At 40.7% G+C, this 26,532-nt stretch overlaps 1 protein-coding gene and 1 non-coding gene across 3 annotated transcripts in view; one reads left to right on the top strand and one right to left on the bottom strand.

The window, feature by feature from the left end:
* LOC133620166 (uncharacterized) overlaps nt 1-26,532 on the bottom strand; it is a 43,911-nt gene that overhangs the window by 5,239 nt on the left and 12,140 nt on the right. The window contains exons 5-36 of one of the 2 annotated variants that reach the window (XM_061981436.1): nt 26,478-26,505; nt 21,795-21,894; nt 19,371-19,421; nt 19,181-19,273; nt 19,019-19,082; nt 18,839-18,937; nt 18,588-18,731; nt 16,363-16,458; nt 16,182-16,300; nt 15,965-16,117; nt 15,714-15,887; nt 15,466-15,639; nt 12,953-13,067; nt 12,696-12,889; nt 12,501-12,622; nt 12,326-12,395; nt 11,752-11,912; nt 11,578-11,686; nt 11,382-11,513; nt 11,108-11,314; nt 10,088-10,225; nt 9,899-10,022; nt 9,658-9,829; nt 9,359-9,571; nt 9,122-9,266; nt 8,848-9,054; nt 8,656-8,760; nt 8,392-8,544; nt 8,072-8,320; nt 7,782-7,994; nt 7,500-7,712; nt 7,154-7,315 (exon numbers count right to left, since the gene is read on the bottom strand). In XM_061981436.1, coding sequence (XP_061837420.1) covers nt 7,154-7,315; nt 7,500-7,712; nt 7,782-7,994; nt 8,072-8,320; nt 8,392-8,544; nt 8,656-8,760; nt 8,848-9,054; nt 9,122-9,266; nt 9,359-9,571; nt 9,658-9,829; nt 9,899-10,022; nt 10,088-10,225; nt 11,108-11,314; nt 11,382-11,513; nt 11,578-11,686; nt 11,752-11,912; nt 12,326-12,395; nt 12,501-12,622; nt 12,696-12,889; nt 12,953-13,067; nt 15,466-15,639; nt 15,714-15,887; nt 15,965-16,117; nt 16,182-16,300; nt 16,363-16,458; nt 18,588-18,731; nt 18,839-18,937; nt 19,019-19,082; nt 19,181-19,273; nt 19,371-19,421; nt 21,795-21,894; nt 26,478-26,505 — 4,499 coding nt within the window. Of the gene's footprint in view, nt 1-7,153; nt 7,316-7,499; nt 7,713-7,781; nt 7,995-8,071; nt 8,321-8,391; nt 8,545-8,655; nt 8,761-8,847; nt 9,055-9,121; nt 9,267-9,358; nt 9,572-9,657; nt 9,830-9,898; nt 10,023-10,087; nt 10,226-11,107; nt 11,315-11,381; nt 11,514-11,577; nt 11,687-11,751; nt 11,913-12,325; nt 12,396-12,500; nt 12,623-12,695; nt 13,068-15,465; nt 15,640-15,713; nt 15,888-15,964; nt 16,118-16,181; nt 16,301-16,362; nt 16,459-18,587; nt 18,732-18,838; nt 18,938-19,018; nt 19,083-19,180; nt 19,274-19,370; nt 19,422-21,794; nt 21,895-26,477; nt 26,506-26,532 lie in introns of both variants that reach the window. The other variant, XM_061981435.1, reaches the window with a different exon arrangement.
* Nucleotides 11,953-12,025, top strand: trnar-ccg (transfer RNA arginine (anticodon CCG)). Its single transcript has one exon. It is a non-coding gene; the product is annotated as a tRNA-Arg (tRNA).

The raw sequence follows: 26,532 nt of genomic DNA, 5'->3' as shown, positions 1-26,532 counted from the left end.
TGTGGGGAAAAAAATCACAAGACTATTTCATCTCTACAGGCCTGTTTCATGAGGGGGGTACCCTCAATCGTCAGGAGATTTTAATGGGAGCATTCACATACCATGGTTTATATAGGGCACAGAGTGGGTGGGTACAGGCTGGCCTAGGGGCGTGGTGATTGGTTCATGTGTTACCTAGGAGGTGTTTCCGTCTATGGCGGCATGTTGTTACAATTTCGCTGCGCTTGTTGAGGGATGACAGGTCTGGACGGTAGATAATAAACAGTTTCTCTTTCAAGCATAGGTTGCATCTTTTATTACCACTATTGTAAGGTGTGCTGGATGCAAGAATTTGCCATGTTATTGAATATTCAACATTATTGTCTTTGAGGTCCCAAATGTGTTTGCTGAGTTCTGTGGTATTTCGCAGGTTTTTGTTCCTGAAAGAAGCCTTGTGGTTGTTCCATCTGGTTTTGAATTCACCCTCGGTTAATCCTACATATGTGTCGGATGTGTTAATGTCCTTGCGTATTACCTTAGATTGGTAGACAACTGATGTTTGTAAGCATCCCCCGTTGAGGGGGCAATCAGGTTTCTTTCGACAGTTACATGCTTTGTTGGTTTTGGAGTCGTTCTGACTGGGGGTCGACGGCTCATTTGCAATTGTTTTGTTGTGGTTTGAGATGATTTGTCGTATATTGTTCATGCAGCTGTAGCTCAATTTGATGTTGTTCTTGTTGAATACTTTTCTTAGGTTGTTGTCTTTGGGAAAGTGTTTGTCAATCAGGTTGAGGAATTTGTGTCCAATGTTCGTTGAGACGTTTTTGCTGTATGGGGGGTTGTACCAGATGATGCCGTTTCGTTTTCTGTTCTTTTTTGGCTGGTTTCCTGGCGTGGGTTCATAGGTGAGGGTGAAATTGTATCCGCTTTCATCAAGGGCTTTTTGGTACGGGGGGGTTGCTTGGTCAAATTCAGCTTTGCTAGATGACAGCATCGATAGCCTTTTATTGATTCCGGTAGGTATTCTTTTCGTGGTGGTGGGTGGATGGTTGCTGTCATGGTGCACGTATTGGAGTGTTGTGTTGGGTTTCGTGATTCCGGTAAAACCAGATGGAACAACCACAAGGCTTCTTTCAGGAACAAAAACCTGCGAAATACCACAGAACTCAGCAAACACATTTGGGACCTCAAAGACAATAATGTTGAATATTCAATAACATGGCAAATTCTTGCATCCAGCACACCTTACAATAGTGGTAATAAAAGATGCAACCTATGCTTGAAAGAGAAACTGTTTATTATCTACCGTCCAGACCTGTCATCCCTCAACAAGCGCAGCGAAATTGTAACAACATGCCGCCATAGACGGAAACACCTCCTAGGTAACACATGAACCAATCACCACGCCCCTAGGCCAGCCTGTACCCACCCACTCTGTGCCCTATATAAACCATGGTATGCGAATGCTCCCATTAAAATCTCCTGACGATTGAGGGTACCCCCCTCATGAAACAGGCCTGTAGAGATGAAATAGTCTTGTGATTTTCTTCCCCACACATACATATATTGCGCTCTACTACGGTATCGAGCACTATTTTTTGGATAACCTTATTAAGACATATATATATATATATGTATATATATACATATACTCTTAATAATCATACATACATCGATCCATCCATCCATTTTCTACTGCTTGTCCCTTTTGGGGTTGCGAGGGGGGTGCTGGAGCCTATCCCAGCTGCACTCAAACAGAAGGTGGGTTACACCCTGGACAAGTCGCCACCTCATCTCAGGGCCAACACTTTTCTATGAGTTCATATTATTATAATGATATAATGGATATATGATTAATACTTATTATAATTTGTTATTAAGAGTATGTGAAAGTTCAACTCATACCTTGTTTACTTCCAGTGACAACCGCCTTAATCAGAAATATCAAGCAGCTACAATGCGCCAAGTGTGGAGAGAATTTTGCATTTTTCCCATCATCCCCTGTAATGGATTTAAATGGGTGTAATTTAGATTTAGTTTTATGTTGATTGGACATGTTTTTATAATATCCACAAAGTTTAATGAGCAGGTTGTGGTATTTGTGACCATGATTGTTTAATTTTTGTGCTGCAGGATTTTTTTTGTCTGCACCATGACTAGGGAAGGTTGTTTGGATTGGGTTATATAAGTTAATGCTGTGCTTCCTTGTAAGTACAATTATTGGTTGAGTTATTTTCGACGGCCACCAACTGTCGACGATATGGCAGCTATCAGACCACAGTCAATTGTATATGAGATGAATACGCCGCTCCTGGCCATATTGCTTATTTAACTCGTGCCGTTTTGTTTGAGTTTGAGTTTGAGTTTGAGTTTATTTCGAACATGCAAGTATACAACATGATACATCACAATCTCCAGTTTCTCTTTTCAACATGTTCGAAAAGGAGTAGGAAGAAGCAGAGTTTATTTAATCCTACCCCTTTTCTTTTACATAACAGTTGCTAAAACTTTTGTTCACTTCCTGTTCTCAATTTATTCACAATATACTCCATAAGTAATCACAATAAAATAAGTAAATAAATAATAATTGGTGAAGTAAGTTACATTTCATATGTTGAAATAAGTAAGATTATTTTGTGAGTGAAAGAATGAAAGAATGGATGAGTTAAATAAATTCAGAATGTTTATCATGGTTCTTCTTCTTTGTACTTTGTAAACACTTTAAGTTTGAAGAGTTTCTTGAAGTGGATCATATTAGTACATTGTTTGATTGCTTTGCTTAATCCATTCCATAATTTAATTCCACCTACTGATATACTGAAGGTCTTAAGTGTTGTACGTGCATACAAATGTTTTAAATTACATTTCTCCCTAAGATTATATTTCTCCTCTTTTTTTGAGAAGAATTGTTGTATATTCTTGGGTAGCAGGTTATAGTTTGCTTTGTGTATAATTTTAGCTGTTTGCAAATTCACTATGTCGTAGAATTTCAGAATCTTTGATTCAATAAATAAAGGATTTGTGTGTTCTCTATATCCAACATTATGTATTATTCTAACTGATCTTTTTTGTAACACCGTTAATGAATGAAGTGTACTTTTGTAATTATTTCCCCATATTTCTGCACAATAACTCAGATATGGTAACACTAGTGAGCAGTAGAGAATATGAAGTGATTTTTTGTCTAGAACATGTTTTGCTTTATTCATTATTGACGTGTTTCTTGCTACTTTATGTTGTATATTTTTTACGTGAGATTTCCAGTTCAATTTATCATCAATCATTATACCTAGAAATTTGGTTACATCTACTCTTTCAATTTCTATTCCGTCTATTTGTATTTGTGTTTGACTTTCTCTTCTACTGTTACCAAATAGCATTATTTTAGTTTTACTGAGATTCAACGATAGTCTGTTTTTGTCAAACCATCTTTTTAATTTGTTAATTTCTTCTGTTATTATTTGTAGTATCTTCTGTGTGTTCTCTCCTGAACAAAACGCTGTTGTATCATCCGCAAATAATACTAACTTTAAATCTTTTGTAACTTTACAAATGTCATTTGTATATAGATTGAATAATTTAGGTCCTAGTATTGATCCCTGAGGTACACCACAGGATATATTTAACGTTGTAGAGGTGTGTTCGCCTACCTTCACGTATTGTTTCCTATTCATTAGATAACTTCTTATCCAGTTTAAGACTAACCCTCTGATGCCATATCGTTCTAGTTTTTTGATTAAAATATTGTGATTAATTGTGTCAAATGCTTTAGTTAGATCCATAAAAACTGCTGCCGCACATTTTTTATTATCTATAGCATTGGTAATTTCTTCTGTAATTTCAATTAAAGCCATCAAAGTTGAAACATTAGCTCTGTATCCATATTGATTTTCTTCGAGTATTCTATTTTTATTTATAAATAATAAATGATAAATGGGTTGTACTTGTATAGCGCTTTTCTACCTTCAAGGTACTCAAAGCGCTTTGACACTACTTCCACATTTACCCATTCACACACACATTCACACACTGATGGAGGGAGCTGCCATGCAAGGCGCTAACCAGCACCCATCAGGAGCAAGGGTGAAGTGTCTTGCTCAGGACACAACGGACATGACGAGGTTGGTACTAGGTGGGGATTGAACCAGGGACTCTCGGGTCGCGCACGGACACTCTTCCACTGCGCCACGCCGTCCCCAATGAAACTCTCTAATCTGTTATTGAACAATTTTTCAATGATTTTAGAAAATTGTGGAAGTAAGGAAACAGGTCTATAGTTTGTAAATTGATGTTTGTCGCCAGTCTTGTAAATTGGTGCAACTTTAGCTATTTTCATTTTGTTTGGAAATATACCTGTTTGAAATGATAGGTTACTAATATACATTAATGGTCCTGAGATCTCTTTAATAACCTTTTTTATCGTTTCCATATCAATTTCATTACAATCAGTTGAAGTCTTGGATTTACATTTTTTCACGATTGTAACTATTTCCTCCTGTGTCACATTACTGAGGAACATGGAGTTGGGATTTCGCTCTATGGTATCATTATAGTCCTCAATTGAAACTGGGTCTGGAATAATTTCTTCCAATTTTGGTCCAATATTTACAAAATAATTATTGAAACTTTCAACTACTTCCTTTATGTTGTCATTTTTTTTTATTTCCGTCTAAGAAGTATTGAGGGTAGTCCCTCTTAGTGCCATTTTTAATAATGCTATTGAGGATGCCCCATGTTGCTCTCATATTAGTTTTGTTCTTGTCCAATAATTCACTGTAATATTCTTTTCTACATAATCGTAGTATGTATGTTAACTTGTTTTTATACTTTTTGTACTTAATTTCTGCCTCTGTAGTTCTTTGTGCTATAAATTTCCTATATAGTGTATTCTTCTTACAAGCATTTTTTAATCCTTTTGTCATCCATGGTTGATTATTCTTTCTCTGCTTATTACTGAGTTGTATCCATGGACAATGTTTGTTATAAAGTATTATGAACTTGTTTAAGAAATGTAGCTCAATTTTGAAAGCAATCATCCTCTTCTCTGTGCACAGTCTTCGAAATGTCCTTTTGTCTTCCATGTTCTTCTTGTAGTTTCCATCATATATTGTAAAAACTGGCAGATGATCACTAACATCGGTTATAAGTAGACCACTTGTAGTGTTATTATCAAAATCATTGGTAAAAATATTATCAATAAGCGTGGCACAGTGTCCTGTAATTCTGCTTGGCTTTGTGATTTTAGGATACATGCTGTACATTGTATCAATGAAGTCATCAATAGACTTTTGCTTGTTAGGGTTCAATAAGTCAATATTAAAGTCACCACATAAGAAAATTATTCTTTGCCCATTGTCCATGTAAGTAGCCTTGATCCATTCTTCAAATGTTTCTATACTTGACTTAGGTGATCTATATATACAACTGATGAATATGTTTTTGCTTTTTTCCTGACATATTTCAATTGTTATACATTCTAAGATATTATCTATAGCAAATTACATGTTTTTTACCACTTTGTAGTTCAGGTTCTTCATCACGTACACAGCTACTCCTCCTCCATTTTTGTTGTTTCTGTTGATGTAGTTTAGTTCATATCCATCCAGATCAAAATCTATTCCTTTTTTATCATCAATCCATGTTTCCGTGACAGCAATCACTTTGAAGGGTTCGTTGATGTGTTCCAAAAAGTTCTTAATATTGTTGTAGTTTGCATACAAGCTTCTGCTATTAAAATGAATAATTGACAATTTGTTATCACATTTAATGTTGCTGTTATATTGATCATCCGTATAATAAAAACAATTATTACTGAAGTGGGAGAAAACATTTGTATCTGGATCTATATCATTTTCCAAATCCTGGTTTTTGTGATCCTTGTTGCAGAAATTTTTTAGTTCCATGTTTTCTTGTTCAACAATCTTTGATGTTGTTTCAATAATCTCTATAAGTGTAGGTGGATGCAATTCTGAATCTAGGTCCTCTTGTTTAGTCGTCCCTTGGAACATAGTAGTGTTGATGCTGAATTTAGGTGCTTGTTTTCTGTCAGAGTCCATCATCATCGTTGTTGTGGAAGCTGTGTAGACTTTAAAAATTGTCCAGGTCCTTGATGTCATGGACAGCAAGTACTCTTGCTTCTGGACCTCCATTCAGCTTGATATAGATTTTACAGTTGGCGCTCCAAGTTCCCTGGATTTTTCCCTGCTTTCTCAAGTCGCGTGCTTTCTTGGCGATTCCAGCATTACGTTTTGTGAGATGCTCATTCATGTACACATTTGTTCCCTTCAGCTTCTTTCCCTGTCTCAGCAATGCCATTTTAGATTTTCTGTTTACAAGTTTCACGAGCACGACTGGAGTGGCGTTGTTGTTTCTTCCGTTCAGTGGGATGCATGTTTCGATGGTATTAATGTCAATTTCAATTTCTTTTGATTGCAGAAAGTTGACCACTTGCTGTTCTGCTGAGACCATATCCATTTCATCTGGTTCACCTTCATTATTCACAGCTTTCGCATAGGATCTTGGTTTAATTCGGTGCCCTGTCACGATGATATCATTCATCCGTTTATCCTGATCCATTCCATCTATGATATTCTTCAGCATGTTGTTGACTTCTTGAAGGATCTTTATTTGTTTGCCCATTTCAGTGGCTTCATTATTTCTGATGGTTTTGTGAGATTGCAGACTTTCTATACATTGCTGCAGACTTTTCACATCTCGTCTGTGTTCTTCTTTCATTTCTTTCATTTCTTCTTTCCATCCCTCCACTGTGTAGTTCCATTTTTCTAACATTTCTTCTTTAAAATCATGGAGTATTTTTTGTATCCCTTCTTGATTCCCATCATGTCCTGTGTCCAGCCTCAAATCTTGTTCAGTCTTTCCTTTACCTTTTCGCATCGCGGCAGTCGATGACGTCAGTGCCTCTTATGTCTTAACGGCAGTTACTTCTTTAGCAACTTGCGGTACTTTTAACTTGTTTTTTTCAACAATTTCGTACCTTGCGCCGTTCAGAGATCAATTTTGGGTGTCAGCCTGTCAACTTATATGTTTTGTGGGCCATATTGAAGTTGCCAGTGGGCTGCACTTGACCTGCGGCCCGTGGTTTGGGCACCCCTGTATTACAGTATATATATCTTGCGACTCTATGAGGAAGGTGTTTCATGGTTTGCACTCTCACCTGGATTTTGCGCAGCTGCTTGAGAGCCTCATCGCGCCCCCTGTTGGTGGCCTCCAGCTGGTCCTCCATGTCCTTCAGTTCTCCCTCCAGCTTCTTCTTGCCACCAGAGGTCTGACCTCGCTGCTTCTTCTCCTCCTCCAACTCCGCCTCCAGCTCACGCACCTGATGGACCAGAGGGTAACTTTACAAATACATCTCTAGATTAGGAGAATCTTGTGCGAATGAAATTCCAAGCTTGGCGTCCCTCTGGGATCAGTCTTCAGTCCATTGTTCTTTTTAATACCAGACAGCTTGTATTCACAGAAACAACTTTCAACATGTGTGGGGTCAGCTCAGTGAAGTCCACCTGCTTGAGAAGCTGCTTCCTTTTCTCCTCGCCCATCTCCTCACGGGCCTGCAGCTCCCTCTCATGCTGAGCTTTGAGGGCCTGACTGTTGACCTCCAGGCGCAGCTTGGCATCTTCAGCGACCTGCAGCTCATCCTCCAGCTCCTCCATGTGGGCCTTCATCTCCTCCATGACGCCCTCCAGGCCACGCTTTGCCTTCTCCAGGTCATGTACCTGAAGAAAAGGAGATGACCGGTAGAGATCGCACAAAGGCAGGGTGAAAAGGTCCAGAAAGTGACTTACACTTCTTCCCACGTCGTCTTTGGAGCTGATGAGGTCCTCCATCTCAGCTCGGAGGCTTTTTGTGGTCTTCTCCGCCTCTTCCAGAGCATCACGGTTCTCCTCCAGTGCTCTGGACAGAGCCAACACCTTGGTCTCCTTCTCCCTCGCCTCGGCCTCCGCTCGATCTCGCTCCTCTGCAAACTTACAGGACACGGCTCGCTCCTCCGCCAGCATCTAAGAAAAAACATCAGAGGAACTTGTAACTTGTAGACTGTGGCAGTTGAGAAGATCGACATGATCCCCAAAGCCACCTGATCAAACTTCTTCTGCTTCTTCTCCAGATTGGAGACGAGCTGCCGCTGGCCGTCCAGGTCCATGAGGACGTCCTCTAGTTCCTGCTGCAGTCGGCCGCGGCTCTTGTCCATCTTGTCGTAGGCTGAGGCTTTCTCCTCGTACTCGTTGTTGGCTGCCTCCAAGTCGCGCTGCAGACGTTTCTTTCCTTCCTCCAGCATCTCCACGCAGCCCAGAGTCTCATCCAGCTTCTTCTTGCAGTCCGACAGCTGACAACAGGAGACCGTCTCAATAAATATTCTGTGGACATTCTTTAATGGATTTGTTTGATGTTCCTGACCTGCACGTTAAGGCTGGACACCTGCCTCTCCGAGGCTCGCTTGGCTTCGCTCTCCTCCTCCAGCTGCTCCACCAGACCGATCTTGTCCTCTTCCATCTGACGCAGACGTCCTGCCACGTTCAGCTTCTGACGTGTCTCTTCTGACAGCAGCTCCTGCATAATGGCAAGCAAGTATGTGAGAAGGTCTTCATATCACTGTAGAAACACGATGAGGCGATGGCAGTTCCTAGGCTTAGAGGAACAAGGTGTGTCTTCAATGGCCACCTGCGTGTCCTGCAGCTGCGAGGACAGGCCAGACACATCTTTACTAAGCTTGATGTTCTTTCCCTCAGCCTCATTCAGAAGACTGCTCAGGTTGTCTAGTTCCACCTAGCAGAGGACAAGAAAGAGAAAGCGTTGTACTTGTGAGGTCTCCAACAAACAGCGTGAAATTCAAGTTGTGTTTGTAGGACGTGCAGTCATCTTGGAGACGCGCTCGCCCAGCTCGGTCCTCTGCCGCTCGCTCTCGCTGAAGCGTGAGTTGAGGTCGTTGAGCTGACCCTCCACCTTCTTCTTCTTGTGCTCCACGTCCTGCTTGGCGCTGGCGAGGGATCGAAGGTCAGCGCTGAGATCGGCAGACTCCTTCTCCAGAGCCTGCTTGGCTTTCTCCAGACCCGCTCTCACCTGACGAGCCACGTCAAACATCGCTTTAGATTCTGCTTGGGGAGAAGATGAATGTCTTCATGTTTACTTTCTTGGCCTGCTCCAGCTGCTCAGAGAGTTCCTCCACAGCCTGACTGTGTTTCTGCCTCAGATCTTGGACTTGGGCCTCATGACTCCGCCCCTCCTCCTCCATGGCTTTCTTCAACATGGCCACCTCCTGCTCACGCTTCGCCCTTTTAGCCACCGCAGACACACGCAAAAGAACATCAACACTGTTGTGTGTCTTCATGTGGTTTCAGGTCCACTGTGGACCACACAGACTGACCGAAGCTCCTGCTGGGCGGCAGTGGTGTCCAGGCTGTCCTCCAGCTCAGACCGCAGGGCATTAAGCTCCTCCCCCAGGTCCCGACGGGCCGACTCCACCTTTGCTCGAGCCGCTCTCTCTCCCTCCAGGTCCTCCTGCACCTCAGAGAGGAGGGCCTCCAGCTCTCGAATCTTCTTCACAGCCGCCCCGCGTTGGTTACTCTCCTCGTCCAAACTGTGGACACCAAGCATCGTGATAGAGTGGCTGACATGTGGTCCTATGGCACCGATGGGGTGAGACAAGATGTCCTGCTTTCTTACCGGGCCTGCGTGGCCTGCAGCTCCTCTTCCTTGGCAGCCAGCTGAGCTCGGAGTTCGGCGAGTTGGGCCTGCAAGTCGGCCAGCTGCTCGTGGAGATCAGCCACCTCGGCCTCCACCTTCCTCTTGGCCTTCTCCATGTCCAGACGACCCTTCTCTTCCTTCTTGAAACGTACTGGACATAAAAGCAGAAAGTTGTTGAAACATGCCCGTCATGCTCTATAAAGAAAACTTATTGACTGACCCTCCAACTCGGAGATCATGGACTCGTGCTTGCTCTTCAGTTTGGTCAGGTTCTTGGACTTCTCTTCCTCCTCGGCCAGGTTGGAGTTTAAGTCAGCCATCCTCTCCTCCAGAAGCTTTCTTTCCTACGAGCGTGGGGCAGTTTAAAAATGTGCAACCAATTCATCTAATCAGACTGGAAAGTTGATACCTTCTGCAGTTTGTCATTCTGATCCTCCATCAGGAGAACATCCTCCTCCAGTTTTTTCACCTTTCCCTCCAAGGCCACCTTCTCCAGCTGCAGCTTTTGACGAGCATCTTCTTCTTCCACCAGGTGGGCCTCCATACCCTAATCAGGTGACATGAGCAACAAATTGTCAACAAACCAAAGAATAAACAAAGATTATTGTCACTTATAAAGTACAACAAAATTATTTTTCAGTTACAGGGGTATGCAGAACAGGAAGACTGATGGGTAAACATTGGAGAAGAAGGAGGGAAAAAAAGAAATTCCCAAACTAAGTCAACATCCCAGGTGTCTTTGAAGAAGGGGGGATAATTACAGAGCATCTTTCGTTTCAATGGTCTCACTGGGGTGTTTACTGCATGACCCCTCCAATGCAAGTGCAAAGGGAGCCGAGTTGTAGGTAAGGATTGTTTTGGTTAGAGTGAGCAAACACATTCCTGTGGTTTGTCTGTTGGAGTTGTCATGTTCTGGCTCTCAAATTGATCATAATTTCGCCTTGCAGGGCGGAAAGCTTCTCCGAGATGTTATCCAATTTGATTCAATTCAGAAATCGGCAAAGTCTGACTGCCCGCAGCTCTGCCCAACCCATCCTTCACGACGGGCAGCCTCTGGGGTCCTTGAACGGCTGCCATCTTCTTACGAATTTGTCGATGGACCAAAGCAACCAGTTTGAAATAGATAGACATCTTCAATGCCGTTGACAGAAAGAACCTCCAGGCTCACATCTCTCCACTTCTCTCAAGAGTCATGTATCCAGCACCAAAAGTTCTGTCAGGCAAGGCAGATTCCCCTAAAACTGAGCTATTTGTTGAGAAGATCGGTTTACCAATTCCAGTGCAAAAGAGAGGTTCTTAGAAAGTTTAGACAAGACGAGACAAGAAGTAAAGCAAGGGAGATAAGGGAGAGAGAGGGGAAGCGTCCGCCTTCATTGAGAGCTAGCATAATTGATTAGTACATTCAATAACTTTGTCCTAAATTGAGTACCTGAAGCTGCTGCTCCAAGTCCTTCCTCTCCTGCTGCATGGTGGTGCCACGCTCCTCCTCCTCCTCCAACCTGGCCTCCATCTCGTGCAGAACCTCCTCCAGCTCCTGCTTCTTGGCCTCCAGGCGCACCCTCATCTCCTCGGCCTCGGCGTACAGCTCCGTCTCTGCGTGGAGTTTGGTCTCCAGCAGGACTCGTTCCTCCATTAGCTAAACGAACACACATACTCGCTCACATCCCGACTGTTTTACTTGGGGTGTCTCCGTGTGTTGTCACCTGCGTGTGTTTCTGTGTGACCTCCTTCAGTTCAACCTCCTTCTTGGCTGCCACTTCTTTAGCCGCCTTGAGTTCCTCATCCTTCTGGCCCATTTCCTCCTCTTGTCTTGTCACCTGCAGCAGGGGCTTCACCTGAAACATGCAGACCGCCGCTTTAACGTCACGTCTGTCAAACGCCAAGCCGAGTCAGTCAAACCTTGGTGAAAAGCCTCCACCACTGCCAGTTCTTCAGTTTGAGGTAGCAGGCACAGTTCCTCTGGATAACCTTCATGGCGCTCAGCTGCTGCTGACGTTTGCTGAAAGCCCTGAAGGAAACGGAGACGTTCATTATGTACACTGTCCCTCCAAAGAGGATGCCGGTGGGTCATACTTGCGAGCCAGGAAGCCCCTCGCTTGCGCCTGGAAGGAGATGATGACGACAGTGAGCTTGATGTCTCGCTCCTCCTCCAGCTGAGCCAGCACCCCCGTCCTGAAGAACATCTTACTCTGACCAATGCGATACAAGTTGGTGTCCAGATCCAAGTGCTTCACCTGGAGAACAATGGACATGAGCAAAGATATACAGTATGCAGGCCCAGTGGCCTAATGGATAAGGCATCAGCCTCCGGAGCTGGGGATTGTGGGTTCAAGTCCCACCTGGGTCGTAGGATGACTTTTAGAAATACAAATATTACAGTTTTATGATGCTACAGCTCTATAAAACTTATAGACACTGTAGACGATGGCAGCTTTATACCTTACCCTGTGTATAACTAAGCAACATAAACACAGCTCCATGCAAGCTGATGTTTTTTTGCTGATATCACACCGATATTCGATATCATTATTGGATTGGGAAAGGGTTTTTTTTTTGCGGATGTCCGATATCAGTGGGGATGAACACACCCCTAGTCATGTGATATTTAGCAATCAAACACTATAGGTCTTTTTTCCATTTGTCTCACCATCAAGCAGCACGCCTGCTTCCCATCCATGAAGCCTTTCGGGATGGCGTTGGCAGCCAGGATCTCGTACCTGCACACGCAGAGCGTTTGACGAAAAGCAACATCAGGAGTTTGACTACAGGTGATAGTTTTGAGTACACGTGACATCATTTTGAAAACAACTACAAGGCAGCACCTCTGCCGGAACTCCTGGAACACAATGCGGTTTGGGAATCCCTGTCTGCAGATTCTGATGCCCTCCAGCACGCCGTTGCACCTGAGCTGCTCCAGCACCAAGTTGGCATCCATCTTGCCCGCCTGTTGGCGAGCAGCGAAAAGCAAACCGTGACTGAAGAGACACTTTTAGGGCAAGTCAAGATGGAGGTTGTACCCTCTTCTCGTGGTTGGGGATGATGCAGCGCACGAAGTTAGGCTGCGTGTTGTTCAGCGTGGTCATCAGCTTGCCCAAGGACTCCTTGTACAGCTGGCCCACCGTGCGGAACATTCCCTTCTTGGACTTGGTGGAGGTGGGCATGGAGCTGTCGGACATCTTGGCCATGGTCTCCAGGCCCACCACTCGATCCGCTGGCAAGGAAAAACTAATCGTTAAAATGTCAGCTCTTCCGAAGAAGAGGTCTAAAGACTGACCGTCCTTCCAGAGGTCCTGGATGAAGTTGCTGGACGAGTTGCTGAGCAGAGAAGTGACGTTGTCGTTCAGCGGATCCATGTTCTTTGTCAGCCAGCTGGCTGCGTTGTAGTCCACCTGGGAGGCAAGGTACTTGTCAGTTGAAGGGAAATGTATAGCAATTTGTTTATTAGGGATGTTCTCATCACCGTTTTATATTCCAATCATCCATGAGTAAGAACAGCCGGGATCCATCTCATGTATTAACTGTGCCTTTTTAGATTTATGTAACAATAACAACGCAATATTTAAACTACTTCCTTGTTCTCTTTGATCACATACAATTGTTTGATCAAAACAAAGTCAATAGTAAAAACTATTTTAAATCCTTTGGTTTGTACCCTCTAAATCAGGGGTGCCAATCAAAGGATGCGGGGGCCATTTTGGTAGTTCTCATTTTCAAAACCTGTACAATGTTTAGGTTTTTCTCAAACAACTAGAAATTGCATTTTCTGTAGAAATTTCATGTGAATGCTGAAGAGCCAAAGCCGAGCTGAAATGCTAACAGCTAGCATGCTGGCCAGCTAATGTCAAGTAACAAAAAATACGTGCAAAATGAGCTAAAGAAAGCTAGCATGCTAACAGTACTAACATGCTAACAGTAGCATGCTAACAGTTAGCATTAGTGAAATACCAAAATATATGACACTGAATCGTATACCTGCTAAATTAACTAAAAAAAGCTAGCATGCTAAGTTTAGCATGCTAAGTATTAACTGTAACATTCGTTAAGTACAAATATATTACTCTAAAAATTTATTAAAATGCTAGCATGCTAACATAAGCATGTATCAAGTACCAAAATATGACCGATGTGTATACCTACGAAATTAGCTGAAAAAAAAAAAGCTAGAGTAGTCATGTTAGTATGCTAACGATTGTGCCACGGGCTGTTAAAAATAATTGCTACGGGCCGCAAATGGCCCTCGTGCTGCACTTTAGACACCCCTGCTCTTAGTCCTCCCGTGTCTGGGTGCTTATCATTTTTTTCATTTGTAAACATTGACAAAAACGACCAACAAAAGTATTTTGTAAAAGTAAAAATATCGATGGAATCAGTCTAGTATCGATCATATACTGATATGACCCTTGGTATCGACACTACCGATATACGGATGAATCCGTCAACCCTTAACGTGTACTCCTTGGTTGCTACACAGCAACAAACATCGTTATATTATCTTCCTGCTAACTCCTATTCATTTACTTGTTCATTTCTTCTAAATCGTTAGAACGCTACTAGCGATAGCTTAATGGGAATAATGAACAACATATCAATGATTGATGTGGCAAACTTGCCATCCAAACAATACACTGTTTGTTGACAAGAAGATATGACAGCCATCCAAGCACATTCAGTCTCTTTATTAACCCGAGGTAAGACAATCCCGTGAAAAGATTCTAAAGAGCTGGCGCTGCCAACTGCTAAAGCTAACAAACACAGCTCCGTTGAAACCCTTGATGACGTCATACGTCACTGGGCAACAGGCCCCGCCTTTTAAAAGCACACACACGCACACTGTGCCCTCATATTAAACGTCTCTCAACTGCATATACCGGATATTTGAAGTTTTTGTTTTAAGTAACATATTAATTACTCTAATTATGTTAGTAATTCAGTTACATTTTGTGTAAAGTAACGAGTAACTATAATAATTACTTTCTAAAAGTAAGGCCCCACTTTTACAAAAATCCGCTACCTTGATGCTAATATACATTGGCTGTGCTATTGACATGCTACTGATTTTACATGGCGATTTCAACACCTCCAAATTTGTTGATAAAAACAATCACAACTAAGATGCACGTTACAATCAAACAGCTGTTGCATAATAAGTACAATGCTTACAGTATGAACACTTTTTAGGGCGCAACAAAAGACTAGATTCAGCAGAGACTGAACTGACTAGCCAACGCACCATAAACTACACACTACTGTCGTCTTTTGGACTTGCAACTGTAAATGCGACTTATTGTCATACTTGCAAATGAGACTCAGAAATGTGGTAATGAATCAAGATATAATAACTGGATTGCTAATTTTTAAATGTTCCAATAACACATGAGATTTGATCATCAAAAGCAATGAATATTTATTAAAACACACAAAAGTACCAACAATTTGTAGCATTGAGTACTGGTATCGATTCCTAGGTATCGGAAATTGGTACAGTATTGGTTCAAATGTAAACGGTACCCATTCCTAGTTGTTTCAAGCTATCTTTAGCGGCTAGTTTAGCGATTAGCATTTGTTCTTGTGTGCTTGTGCTTATTCTTACTCAGCGTGTAACATGTTTTTGTGGATATATAAACATACACAGTTAGCTGCTAGCTTTTTATAGTATAAATTAAGTATCAGCCAGAAGAGATTGGCTTTGAAAGATATTGGTCGTTCGCATACTTTTTAATTGACCGGCGCCCCCTAGTGTTTAATGATAATATAAACAATTATGGGAGAGATCCACATGACGCTCACCTTACCGGCGTAGTGCAGAACAGCGAACATCATCTTATCTTTGTGCTGTTTGGGTTTGGAGAATTTAACGTGACCCGAGTGGGTGTTCAGCAATTTGTCCACAAAGGAGTTGTCCGTGGCTTTGGGGAACCAGCACTCCTCGTCCAGCAGGGCCAAGATGCCCGGGGGGTTGTTCTATGGACCACAACAGGACATGAAATCACGACTTCAGCTCGCCAATGTGTGCTCAAAACTCGCAGGTTCCTGACCGGCCTCTCGATGAGCTCGATGCACGGCTGCAGGTCCAGGCCAAAGTCGATGAAATTCCAGTCGATGCCCTCGCGCTTGTACTCCTCCTGCTCCAGGACGAACATGGTGTGGTTGAAGAGCTGCTGCAGACGCTCGTTGGTGTAATTGATGCACAGCTGCTCAAAGGAGTTGTCCTGAGAAACCCAAACAATGAGAAATATCGTCAAAGTGCAATAAACGACACATTTCAAAGAACTCTGTAATCAATCACCTCGAAAATCTCAAAGCCAGCGATGTCCAAGATTCCCAGGAAGGAAGACGATTGTCTCTTGCTCTTGTCCAGAGTCTTGTTGACCCGGGCCAGGATCCAGCGGAACAGACGCTCGTACATGGCCTTAGCAAGCGCCTCCACTGAGAAATCCGCCTGGTGGACGGACAAGGAGGTCATTGGAGAACAAGGACATGGCGAGTTTTTGCTGGACTTTCACCTGCTGCTTGGTCTGAGCCTTCTGCACCACCTCGCGGCCCACTTTGATTCGAGGGGTCAGGAAAGCGCGGGTGAAGTCGGTCACGTTGATGCCTTGGAGGTGACAAACCTTCTGGGCAGCTGGCACCAACAAACACATTTTTTAAATACACGCCAGTGAAAAGTTGAGATGTTTGTCGTACCCGTATTGTCCGGCATGGTGGCCTGCTCGTTGTTTCTCTCCTTCTCAAACTTAATGTTGCCCAGCTGGAGAACAGTGGACACCACCTTTAACATCCCTGCGGAAGGACAGCAAAGACACATTAATGGTGGACACATCAAACGCACCTAGAATACATACAAGCTTCCACAGTCTGAACCATTGAACTTTGTAGGCCATTGTAGGCTAAACATGTTACAATGGGAACAGTTGGCATACTTGCAAGAAGGCATTTTTTAGGGTTTAATGGTTAAAATGAGCTAAAGTGCCAGCATAAAACATTAGTTTAAAATGCTAGCATGATAACATAGGAAAAGTTAACATACTTTTAAGATAGCACCAAGTATCAAAAGCCATGATTTTTAGGTTTATACAAATAAAAATAGCCAAAAAAGGTAGCATAAAACGTTAGCATGCTAACATTAGCATAACACAGGAAAAGTCAGCATACTTATAAACATCAAAGGCCATGATTTTTAGATTTAAACAAATACAAATAGCTAAATTGCTAGCATAAATTATTATCATGCTAACATTAACATGATAATTTAAGAAATTTAAGCGTACTTCTAAGATGGCGCCAATTATTAAAAGCCATGATTATTAGCTGAGACAAATCAAATTTGCCAAATTGGTAGCATAAAACGTTAGCATGCTAACATAGAAGAAGTTTTCATATTATAAGATGGTGCCAAGTATCAAAATCCATTATTTTTAAGATCAAACATACGAAATTTGCTAAAATGTTAGCATAAAATAATAGCATGCTTACGTTAGCATGATGAAATAAGAAAAATTAGCGTACTTCTAAGATGGTGTCAGGCATCTAAAGCTATGATTTTTAGGTCTCAATTAATTAAATAGGCTAAAATGCTCACATAAAACGTCAGTATGGTAACATGAGGAAACATTAGCACATCACTAAAGTGGCGCCAAGTATCAATATCGATGGTTTTTAAAGTAAAACATATGAAATTAGCTAAAATGCTAGCATAACACGTTAGCATGCTAACGTTAGCATGATGACATAAGAAAAGTTAGCATTCTCCTAAGATGGAGCCAAGTATCAAAAGCCATGATATTTATGTTAAAATTGATAAAAATCAGTTAAAATGCCAGCATGAAACGTTTGCATGTTAACGTTAGCATTTTAAAAAGAAAAAGTTAGCCTTCTGGCGGCAAGTTTTTAAAAAAAAGTTAAACATACAAAATTAGCTAAAATACTGGCGTAAAATGTTAGCATGCTAACATTAGCATAACGATATAGCATAACGATATAGCATAACGACAAAGGATGGCGTCAAGTATTGAAAGCTATGATTTTTAGGTCTAAATGAATAAAATCAGCTAGAATGCTCGCTTAAAACATCAGCATGGTAACGTTAGCGTGAGGAAAATTTAGCATACCACTAAGATGGCGCCAAGTATCAAAATCCATGGTTTTTAAGGTTAAACATATACACTTAGCTAAAATGCTAGCATAAAACATTAGCATGCTAACATTAGCATGATGACATAGGAAAAGTTAGCCTTCTCTTAAGATGGAGCCAAGTATTAAAAGCCATGATATTTATGTTAAAATTTATCAAATTAGTTAAAATGCCAGCACAGAATGTTTGTATGCTAACGTTAACATTCTAAAAAGTTAGTATACTTCTGAGATGGCAGCAAGTTTTTTTTAAAGTTAAATATAGAAAAATAGCTACAATGCTGGCATAAAATGTTAGCTTGCTAACATTAGCATAACGACATAGGACACGTTAGCTTACTTCTAAGATGGAGGCAAGTATCAAAAGCCATGACTTTTAGGTCTAAACCAATAAAAATAACTAGAGCATAACATGTTAGTGTGGTTAGCATGCTAATATAAGAGAAGATAGCATGGAGGCAAGTATCAAAAGCAATTATTTTTAGGTCTGAACTAATAAAAATAGCTAGAATGCTAACCTAAAACAAGCTAACATTAGCATGATGACATAGGAAAACTTAACGACATTCTAAAATGGCGCCAAATATTGAAAGACATGATTTTTCGGGGAGCAAAAATGCTAGCATTAAATTTTAGTTAAGAGATGTTAGCATACTACTAAGATGGTGCCAAGATTCATAATCCATGTTTGCAGGTTTAAACCTAGGGCCACCTGAAGAAGGACTTAAACCTTCAAATTAAGAATCTGATACCCAACATATTGTTATTGTTCTATGTACCTATTCTCTCCTCCTCTGTGAAGCCCATGATCTCCATGGCCTCCAGGGTCTCATCAAAGATCTCTTCGTCCTGTAGACCGGAAACCTCCACGTGTCCCGCCACCAGGAAACGGTAGCTGCTGTAGTCCTCCAGCAGCAGCTCCTCTGAAGGAGTAAACAAACACGTGAAGCAAGTCCCCCAAAAACAACTTCTGAGTGGACGGACCGTATCAAACCACCGACGAAGTCTGAGATCCAGAATCTCTGCTCACCTCGGATCTTGTCTTTGGCTCCTGACACCATGTAGTAGAAGATGTGGAAGGCTCTCTCCGTGTTGCCCTGCCGGATACAGCGAGACTTCTCCAGAAGGTCTGATCGGGTCAAGAATAATTCAACTCTCTTTGCACCTTATGAGTAAAAATGGCGTCAAGTATTCCTACACAGAAGGATACAGGTGTCAATGTTTGCCCCGACAAGGAAGCCGGTCACGTCAAAGTTGAGCTTGATGAACTTGCCCTGCCGACACAGGTGGTCACATGACACCCACAATTACCGAGGGAATGCCTCGTCAAAATGGCGACGAGTGTCGACTTACGAACTGATGGAAAATTTACAAATCGTGAGGAGTTGTCGTTCTTGATGGTCTTGGCGTTGCCGAAGGCCTCCAGGATGGGGTTCGCCTGCAGTAGCTGCTTCTCCAGCTCCCCCTGCAGGACAGAAGCAGAGGTGTGCGCATGTCAGTCACCTGTGCACACCTGCGCACCACCACCCACATGTACGCATCGTTCTAGGAGTGGTACTCACGTAGGCCAGCGATCCAGCTTGTTGTTGTTGTGGCTGCTGTTGCTGAGATGCCTGCAAAAATGTCAAATTCACACATCAGTTTTTCCTAAAAACTTTTTGAACATTTGCAAGTGGAGTCCCCCAGGGCTGTGTTCTCAGTCCTCTCGGAGGCAATACAAATTGCCCTAATCACATCATTCAAGACAACAATTTAAGATACATCCTCGTGTTACGACTATTTGTGTTACAACGATTCGTGTTACGACGTTTTGTGGTTACGTTTGCACACCCAAAAATGAAGTGGGGGTCCCCCAGGGCTGTGTTGTCGGTCCTCTAGGAAGCAATACAAACTGCTCTGATCAAATCATTCAAGACAACACTTTGTTTATGATACTGTGGAGGGGGGCGTGGCCTGTGGGCCTGCCGCGGAACGGGGTGGGCAAGGACCGGCCTCGAAGACAGCGACAGGTGAGCAGATTGCCTTGTTGTCTAATCACCTGTCGCCTTTATTAGCAGCAGCCGAGACGATACAGGGAGTTGGAGTGGGAGCCAGAGAGGGAGCGACACAGACTAAGAAAAATGCATTTTGCTGGAAAGCAAACGGCTCTCAACATTTATGAAAATAAAACAGTGTTGTACCCTGAAATCCGGGCTCTCGTAGCAGTGTGTGGTGGTCCGAGGAACTCACTAGAGGGCAACCTCTACAGATACATTCTCATATTACGACTACTTGTGTTACACTAAATTTATGTAACTGAATTTTTTGCGTTTTAATTTTGTGAACTGATATTTTTTTACATAAAATTATGCTGAGAGTTTCCTTCAATAAAAATGTATGAGCAAAATTTATGTGTTTAAAAGTTGTGTATAAAAAGGCAGTGTAAAAAAAATCAGTGTATAAAAAGTCTGTAAAAATGTAACTTTAAAACAATTCTGTGTATAAAAAAGTCAGTGTAAAAAATTCAGTGCAAAAAAATTCTGTGTATAAAAAAAGTGTAAAAAAAATCTGTGTATATAAAGTCAGTGTAAAAAATTATGTATATACAATTCAGTGTAAAACAATTATGTGTATAAAAAAAGGCAGTGTAAAAAATGAAGTGTAAAAAAAATCAGTGTGCAATGATACAGTCTAAAAAAAATTGGTGCAAAAAAAATTAAGAATATAACAATTCAGTGTAAAAAAAATATGTTTTTTAAAGACTGAAAAATATAATCAAGACTTAAGCACCTCCTTGGCTGTCTCTAAGATAGGATGGTTTATTTCCGTCTTAATTTACTGGAAGTGGGTCTTGAGTTTTGTAGCACCTAATATTTCTGCACTGAATTTTTGTAGACTGAATTTTTACACACAAATTTTTGCTCACAATTTGTTAATCCAATGAAATTGTCGGGATAATTGGATGCAAAAAATTCAGTGCCCAAAAAAGCTTTTCTAATAATGACACAAATCAATCGTCATAGAATTATGCTGACAATTTCAATGAATAAAAAATTGCTTGCAAAATTTGTGTGTTTAGAAATTCAGTGTAAAAATTCAGGGTAAACATTTTTCGAGTGTATAAAATTTCAGTGTGTAAAAATTTAGTGCAGAAATGTTGGTTGCTTCAAAACTCAAGACCCACTTCTGGTCAATTAAGACCGAAGCACGTCATTGGCTGGTTCTGAGACAGGATCAATTGCTTTAGTCTTAAATTACCGCGAGTGAGTCTTGAGTTTTGAAGCAACAAATATTTCTGCACTGAACTTTCGTACACTCAATTTTAAAACACTGTATTCTAGCAAACTGAATTTTCAAACTCACACATTTGGTTAATGTATTTTTATCCATTAAAAAAAAAAAAAATTCAGTTCACAAATTTCAAATACAAAAAATTCAGTTTCAATAAATTCAGCATCAAAAAAAGACACAAATGAACCTCTAGAGCAGGGATCCCCAAACTTTTTGACTCGGGGGCCGCATTGGGTTAAAAAAATTTGGTCGGTACCCGGGGATGTATATACTGTATATTTTTTAAACTTGGAACTTCCCGCGGGCCGGATTCTGGACACTGGTGGTAGCACTGTTCGTCTGCACAGTAGAGTTGATAAAGCCAGTCGATAAATGGCAGACATTTATCCAAGAGACTATAGAGAAGCTGCTGACGGTGTGTGGAAGGAAATAGCGTAGAAGGTAAATACTGCACATTACATTACTTCATAGACCTACTGTAGTTGTTTGTACTACATTGTTGTTCGTATATTTCTTACCTAAAAGTTAGTTTTTCCTGTTAAAAGGCAAGTTATGTGTTCAATTTGTGATGAATAAAGACATTTTAATTAATTTCAATGGGCGACACTCTTGAGAGTTTTTTCGAGAACCAATTGAACTTGTATCTCGAGGTACTGCTGTATTTGTAATACTTGGAGTACGTTATTTTCTGAGAAAGCTTTTCTTAAGGCACTCACAGGATTTGCTTCCTTCTTTCCTTTGTGCGAGGAGGCGACGAGGGCCAGGTACTGGATCACCTTCTTGGTGTTCTCTGTCTTCCCCGCTCCAGACTCTCCTCTGGGTGGCACAATATATTAATATTTCCATTTAAAGAGATGCACTATGTGTGTGTATACATATATATATATATATATATATATATATATATATATATATATATATATATAGTATGTGATTTTTACATGTGCACTATATGGACACAAGTATTGGGACACTTGACAGGACGTGAACATGTGGCAAAAATGCGGAGCTTAAACAAGATGTTAGAGTTTGTGCCAGTTGTTGGTTAGTAAAGTGGGGTAGTTCTTCAGCAAGTTGGAAGTAAACAATAGTGTAAAGCGGCACGTCCAGGGGCCATTTGCGGACCGTAGCTAATTTTTTTTAACGGTTCGTGGCCCAATCGTTAGCATTCTAATATTCGCATGCTAATTTTGCAGGTATACACCTCAGCGTCAAATATTTTGTTACTTGACGAATTATATCTGTTAGCATGCTATCGTATGTATGCTAGCTTTTTTATTTCTATTTTTTAGCTAATTTTGTGGTTATTGACCTCAGTCATATTTTAGTTCTTGACGCATGCTTATTTTAGCATACTAGCATTTTAAACAATATTACAGGTACACAACTCAAAGTAGCATATTTTGGTGTGACACGTGTTACAGTAAGCGTTTTAGCACGCTAACATTAGCATGAAAGCTTTTCTTAGCAAATTTAGCAGGTATACACCTCAGTAGGGCTGCGAATCTTTGGGTGTCCAACGATTCGATTCAATATCGATTCTTGGGGTCACGATTCGATTATAAATCGATTTTTTTCGATTCAATGCGATTCTCGATTCAAAAACGATATTCTTCCGATTCAAAACAATTCTCTATTCATTCAATACATAGGATTTTAGCAGGATCTACCCCAAGTCTGCTGACATGCAAGCAGAGTAGTAGATTTTTGGAAAAAGCTTTTAAAATTATAAAGGACAATGTTTGAATCAACTGATTGCAATAATGTAAATTTGTTTTAACTATTAAATTAACCAAAAATATGACTTATTTTATCTTTGTGAAAATATTGGACACAGTGTGTTGTCAAGCTTATGAGATGCAATGCAAGTGTAAGCCACTGTGACACTATTGTTCTTTTTTTTTTTAATTTAACTTTTTTTTTTTTTTAAATAAATGTGTAATGATAATGTCAATGAGGGATTTTTAATCACTGCTATGTTGAAATTGTAACTAATATTGATACTGTTGTTGATAATATTCATTTTTGTTTCACTACTTTTGGATTGTTCTGTGTCGTGTTTGTGTCTCCTCTCAATTGCTCTGTTTATTGCAGATCTGAGTGTTGCTCGGTCGAGTTTGGTTTTGGAATTGGATTGCTTTGTTATGGTATATACAACGTGAGAATCGCGATTTGAATTGGAATCGATTTTTCCCCACACCCCTACACCTCAGTGTCATATGTTTTGGTATTTTACTAATGCTAACTGTAAGCATGCTATTGTTAGCATGCTAGCATAGTACTGTTAGCATGCTAGATGTTTTTGCTCATTTTGCAGTTATACACCTCAGCTATTTTGTTACTTGGCGAATGATACTTGTTAGCATGCTAGCTTTTCTTAAGCTAATGTTGTTAGTCATATTTTGGTACTTGATCCATGCTTATGTGAGCATGGTAGCATTTTATACAGCTTGTTCAGGTACACACCTCAGAGTAATATATTTTGGTACTTGACGCATGTTAGCATTTTTGCATGGTAACATTAGCATGATAGCTTTTTTTGTATACACTTTAACGTCATAATTTTTTGTATTTCACTAATGCTAACTGAGTGGTCCTGGTTCTGGTGTTAGTTTATTCTGAACATGCATACATTTACAACATGATACATCACATATTTACAGTTTGTCATCACAACCAGTCTGAAAAGGAGTAGAAGGAAGCGGAGCTTAATTAATCCTACCCCTTTTCATATCATAGCAGTTTTTACCACGCGTCACTACTTATTGTATAACACAACAGTGAATGAAAAAAAAAAAAATTAACAGAACACTGATTCTCAAACTGTGGTACGTGGGTTCTATAGTGGTACCCCAAAGAAGTCTGTAAATATACTGTATATGGAGTATCATTGCGTTGTATGTAGTGTTACAGTGGCCAAAAAATAATAAATTTACTTATTAAATTAAACCTCTACCTTGTTTTTAACAAATACTTAGGCCTACTGCGCTACTGTATTTTAATGTTGGTCATCATGGTGGTACTTGGAGTGCCAAATGTTTTCTGAGGTGGTCCTTGGTGAGAAATAGACAAATGGATCATCAAATAATTATTAAATACATAAATAATAGTAAACAAGTTATCATAAATGAATAGTTAAGTAATTGATGGTTCACATTTTGAGATGAAAAAGATTATCTTGATTTTTTTTAATACGGTTCAAGATGTTTATCAGGATTCTTTGTAAACACTTTGAGTTAGAAGTTTCTTAAAGTTGATCATACTATCACATTGTTTGATAATCCATTCCATAATTTAATTGTACATACTGATATGCTATGTTCTCAATTTTATTTTTCCCTAAGTTTATATTTCTCCTCTTTTGTTGAGAAGAATTGTTGTACATTCTTGGGGTATCAGGTTATAGTATACTTTGTGCATCATTTAAACAAGCAGGCTATTGTTAGCGTGTTAGCATAGTACTGTTAGCATGCTAGCTTTAAAAAAAAAAAATTTTTTTTACTCATTCTTTTTGTTACTTGATGCTAACTGGCCAGCGTGCTAACTGTTAGCATTTCAGTTCGGCTTTGGCTCCTCAGCATTTACCTGAAATTTCTACCGAAATTGCATTTTCTATTTTTTTGGTAAAACAAAAATGTACAAAACCCAAAACCAGTGAAGTTGCCGCGTTGTGTAAATGGTAAATAAAAACAGAATACAATGATTTGCAAATTCCTTTCAACTTATATTCAATTGAATAGACTGCAAAGACAAGATACTTAACGTTCAAACTTTATTTTTTGCAAATATTAGCTCCTTTGGAATTTGATGCCTGCAACATGTTTAAAAGAAGCTGGCACAAATGGCAAAAAAGAGTGAGAAAAGTTGAGGAATGCTCATCAAACACTTATTTGGAACATCCCACAGGTGAACAGGCTAATTGGGAACAGATGGGTGCCATGATTGGGTATAAAAGCAGCTTCCATGAAATGCTCAGTCATTCACAAACAAGGATGGGGCGAGGGTCACCACTTTGTGAACAAATGCGTGAGCAAATTGTCCAACAGTTTAAGAACATTTCTCAACCAGCTATTGCAAGGAATTTAGTGATTTCACCATCTACGGTCCGTAATATCATCAAAAGATTCAAAGAATCTGGAGAAATCACTGCATGTAAGCAATGATATTACGGACCTTCGATCCCTCAGGCGGTACTGCATCAAAAAGCGACATCAGTGTGTAAAGAATATCACCACATGGGTTCAGGAACACTTCAGAAAACCACTGTCAGTAACTACAGTTGGTCGCTACATCTGTAAGTGCAAGTTAAATCTCTACTATGCAAAGCGAAAGCCATTTATCAACAACACCCAGAAACACCGCCGACTAAAATAGACTGATGCAAAGTGGAAAAGTGTGTTGTGGTCTGACAAGTCCACATTTTAAATTGTTTTTGGAAACTGTGGACGTCGTGTCCTCCGGAACAAAGAGGAAAATAACTATCCGGACTGTTATAGGCGCAAAGTTGAAAAGCCAGCATCTGTGATGGTATGGGGGTGTATTAGTGCCCAAGGCATGGATCACTTACACATCTGTGAAGGCACCATTAATGCTGAAAGGTACATACAGGTTTTGGAGCAACATATGTTGCCATCCAAGCAACGTTATCATGGACGCCCCTGCTTATTTCAGCAAGACAATGCCAAGCCACGTGTTACAACAACGTGGCTTCATAGTAAAAGAGTGCGGGTACTAGACTGGCCTGCCTGTAGTCCAGACGTGTCTCCCATTGAAAACGTGTGGCACATTATGAAGCCGAAAATACCACAACGGAGACCCCGGACTGTTGAACAACTTAAGCTGTACATCAAGCAAGAATGGGAAATAATTCCACCTGAAAAGCTTCAAAAATTGGTCTCCTCAGTTCCCAAACGTTTACTGAGTGTTGTTAAAAGGAAAGGCCATGTAACACAGTGGTAACAATGCCCCATGTGCCAACTTTTTTGCAATGTGTTGCCATTAAATTCTAAGTTAATGATTATTTGCAAAAAAAATACTAAGTTTCTCAGTTCGAACATTAAATATCTTGTCTTTGCAGTCTATTCAATTGAATATAAGTTGAAAAGGATTTGCAAATCATTGTATTCTGTTTTAATTTACGAATTACACAATGTGCCAACTTCACTGGTGTTGGGTTTTGTATATATTGTACAGGTTTGAAGGTGAAAACTACCAAAAATCGCCCCCGCATCCTTTTGATTTGTCATTCTGTGGCCCTCACTGAAAGAGTTTTGAACAAAATGTGTTGTTATTACGCTGACAAATGAATATTCCGAGACTAAAGCTCTGGTTGGTGCATTGATTAAAGGCCGTGTCCCAACACATTGGTCCATATATGGAGGGCGTGCGGTCGGGCTCACGTGCAGAGAATGGACTGATCCTCGCGGTCTGCGGAGGCACAGAGAAGGAAGCAGC

This window comes from Nerophis lumbriciformis, linkage group LG24, assembly GCF_033978685.3.
Source record: "Nerophis lumbriciformis linkage group LG24, RoL_Nlum_v2.1, whole genome shotgun sequence".
NCBI classification, from domain to species: Eukaryota; Metazoa; Chordata; class Actinopteri; order Syngnathiformes; family Syngnathidae; genus Nerophis; species Nerophis lumbriciformis.
The sequence above is the reverse complement of the archived record's forward strand: the minus strand, read 5'-3'. Positions and strand labels throughout refer to the sequence as shown.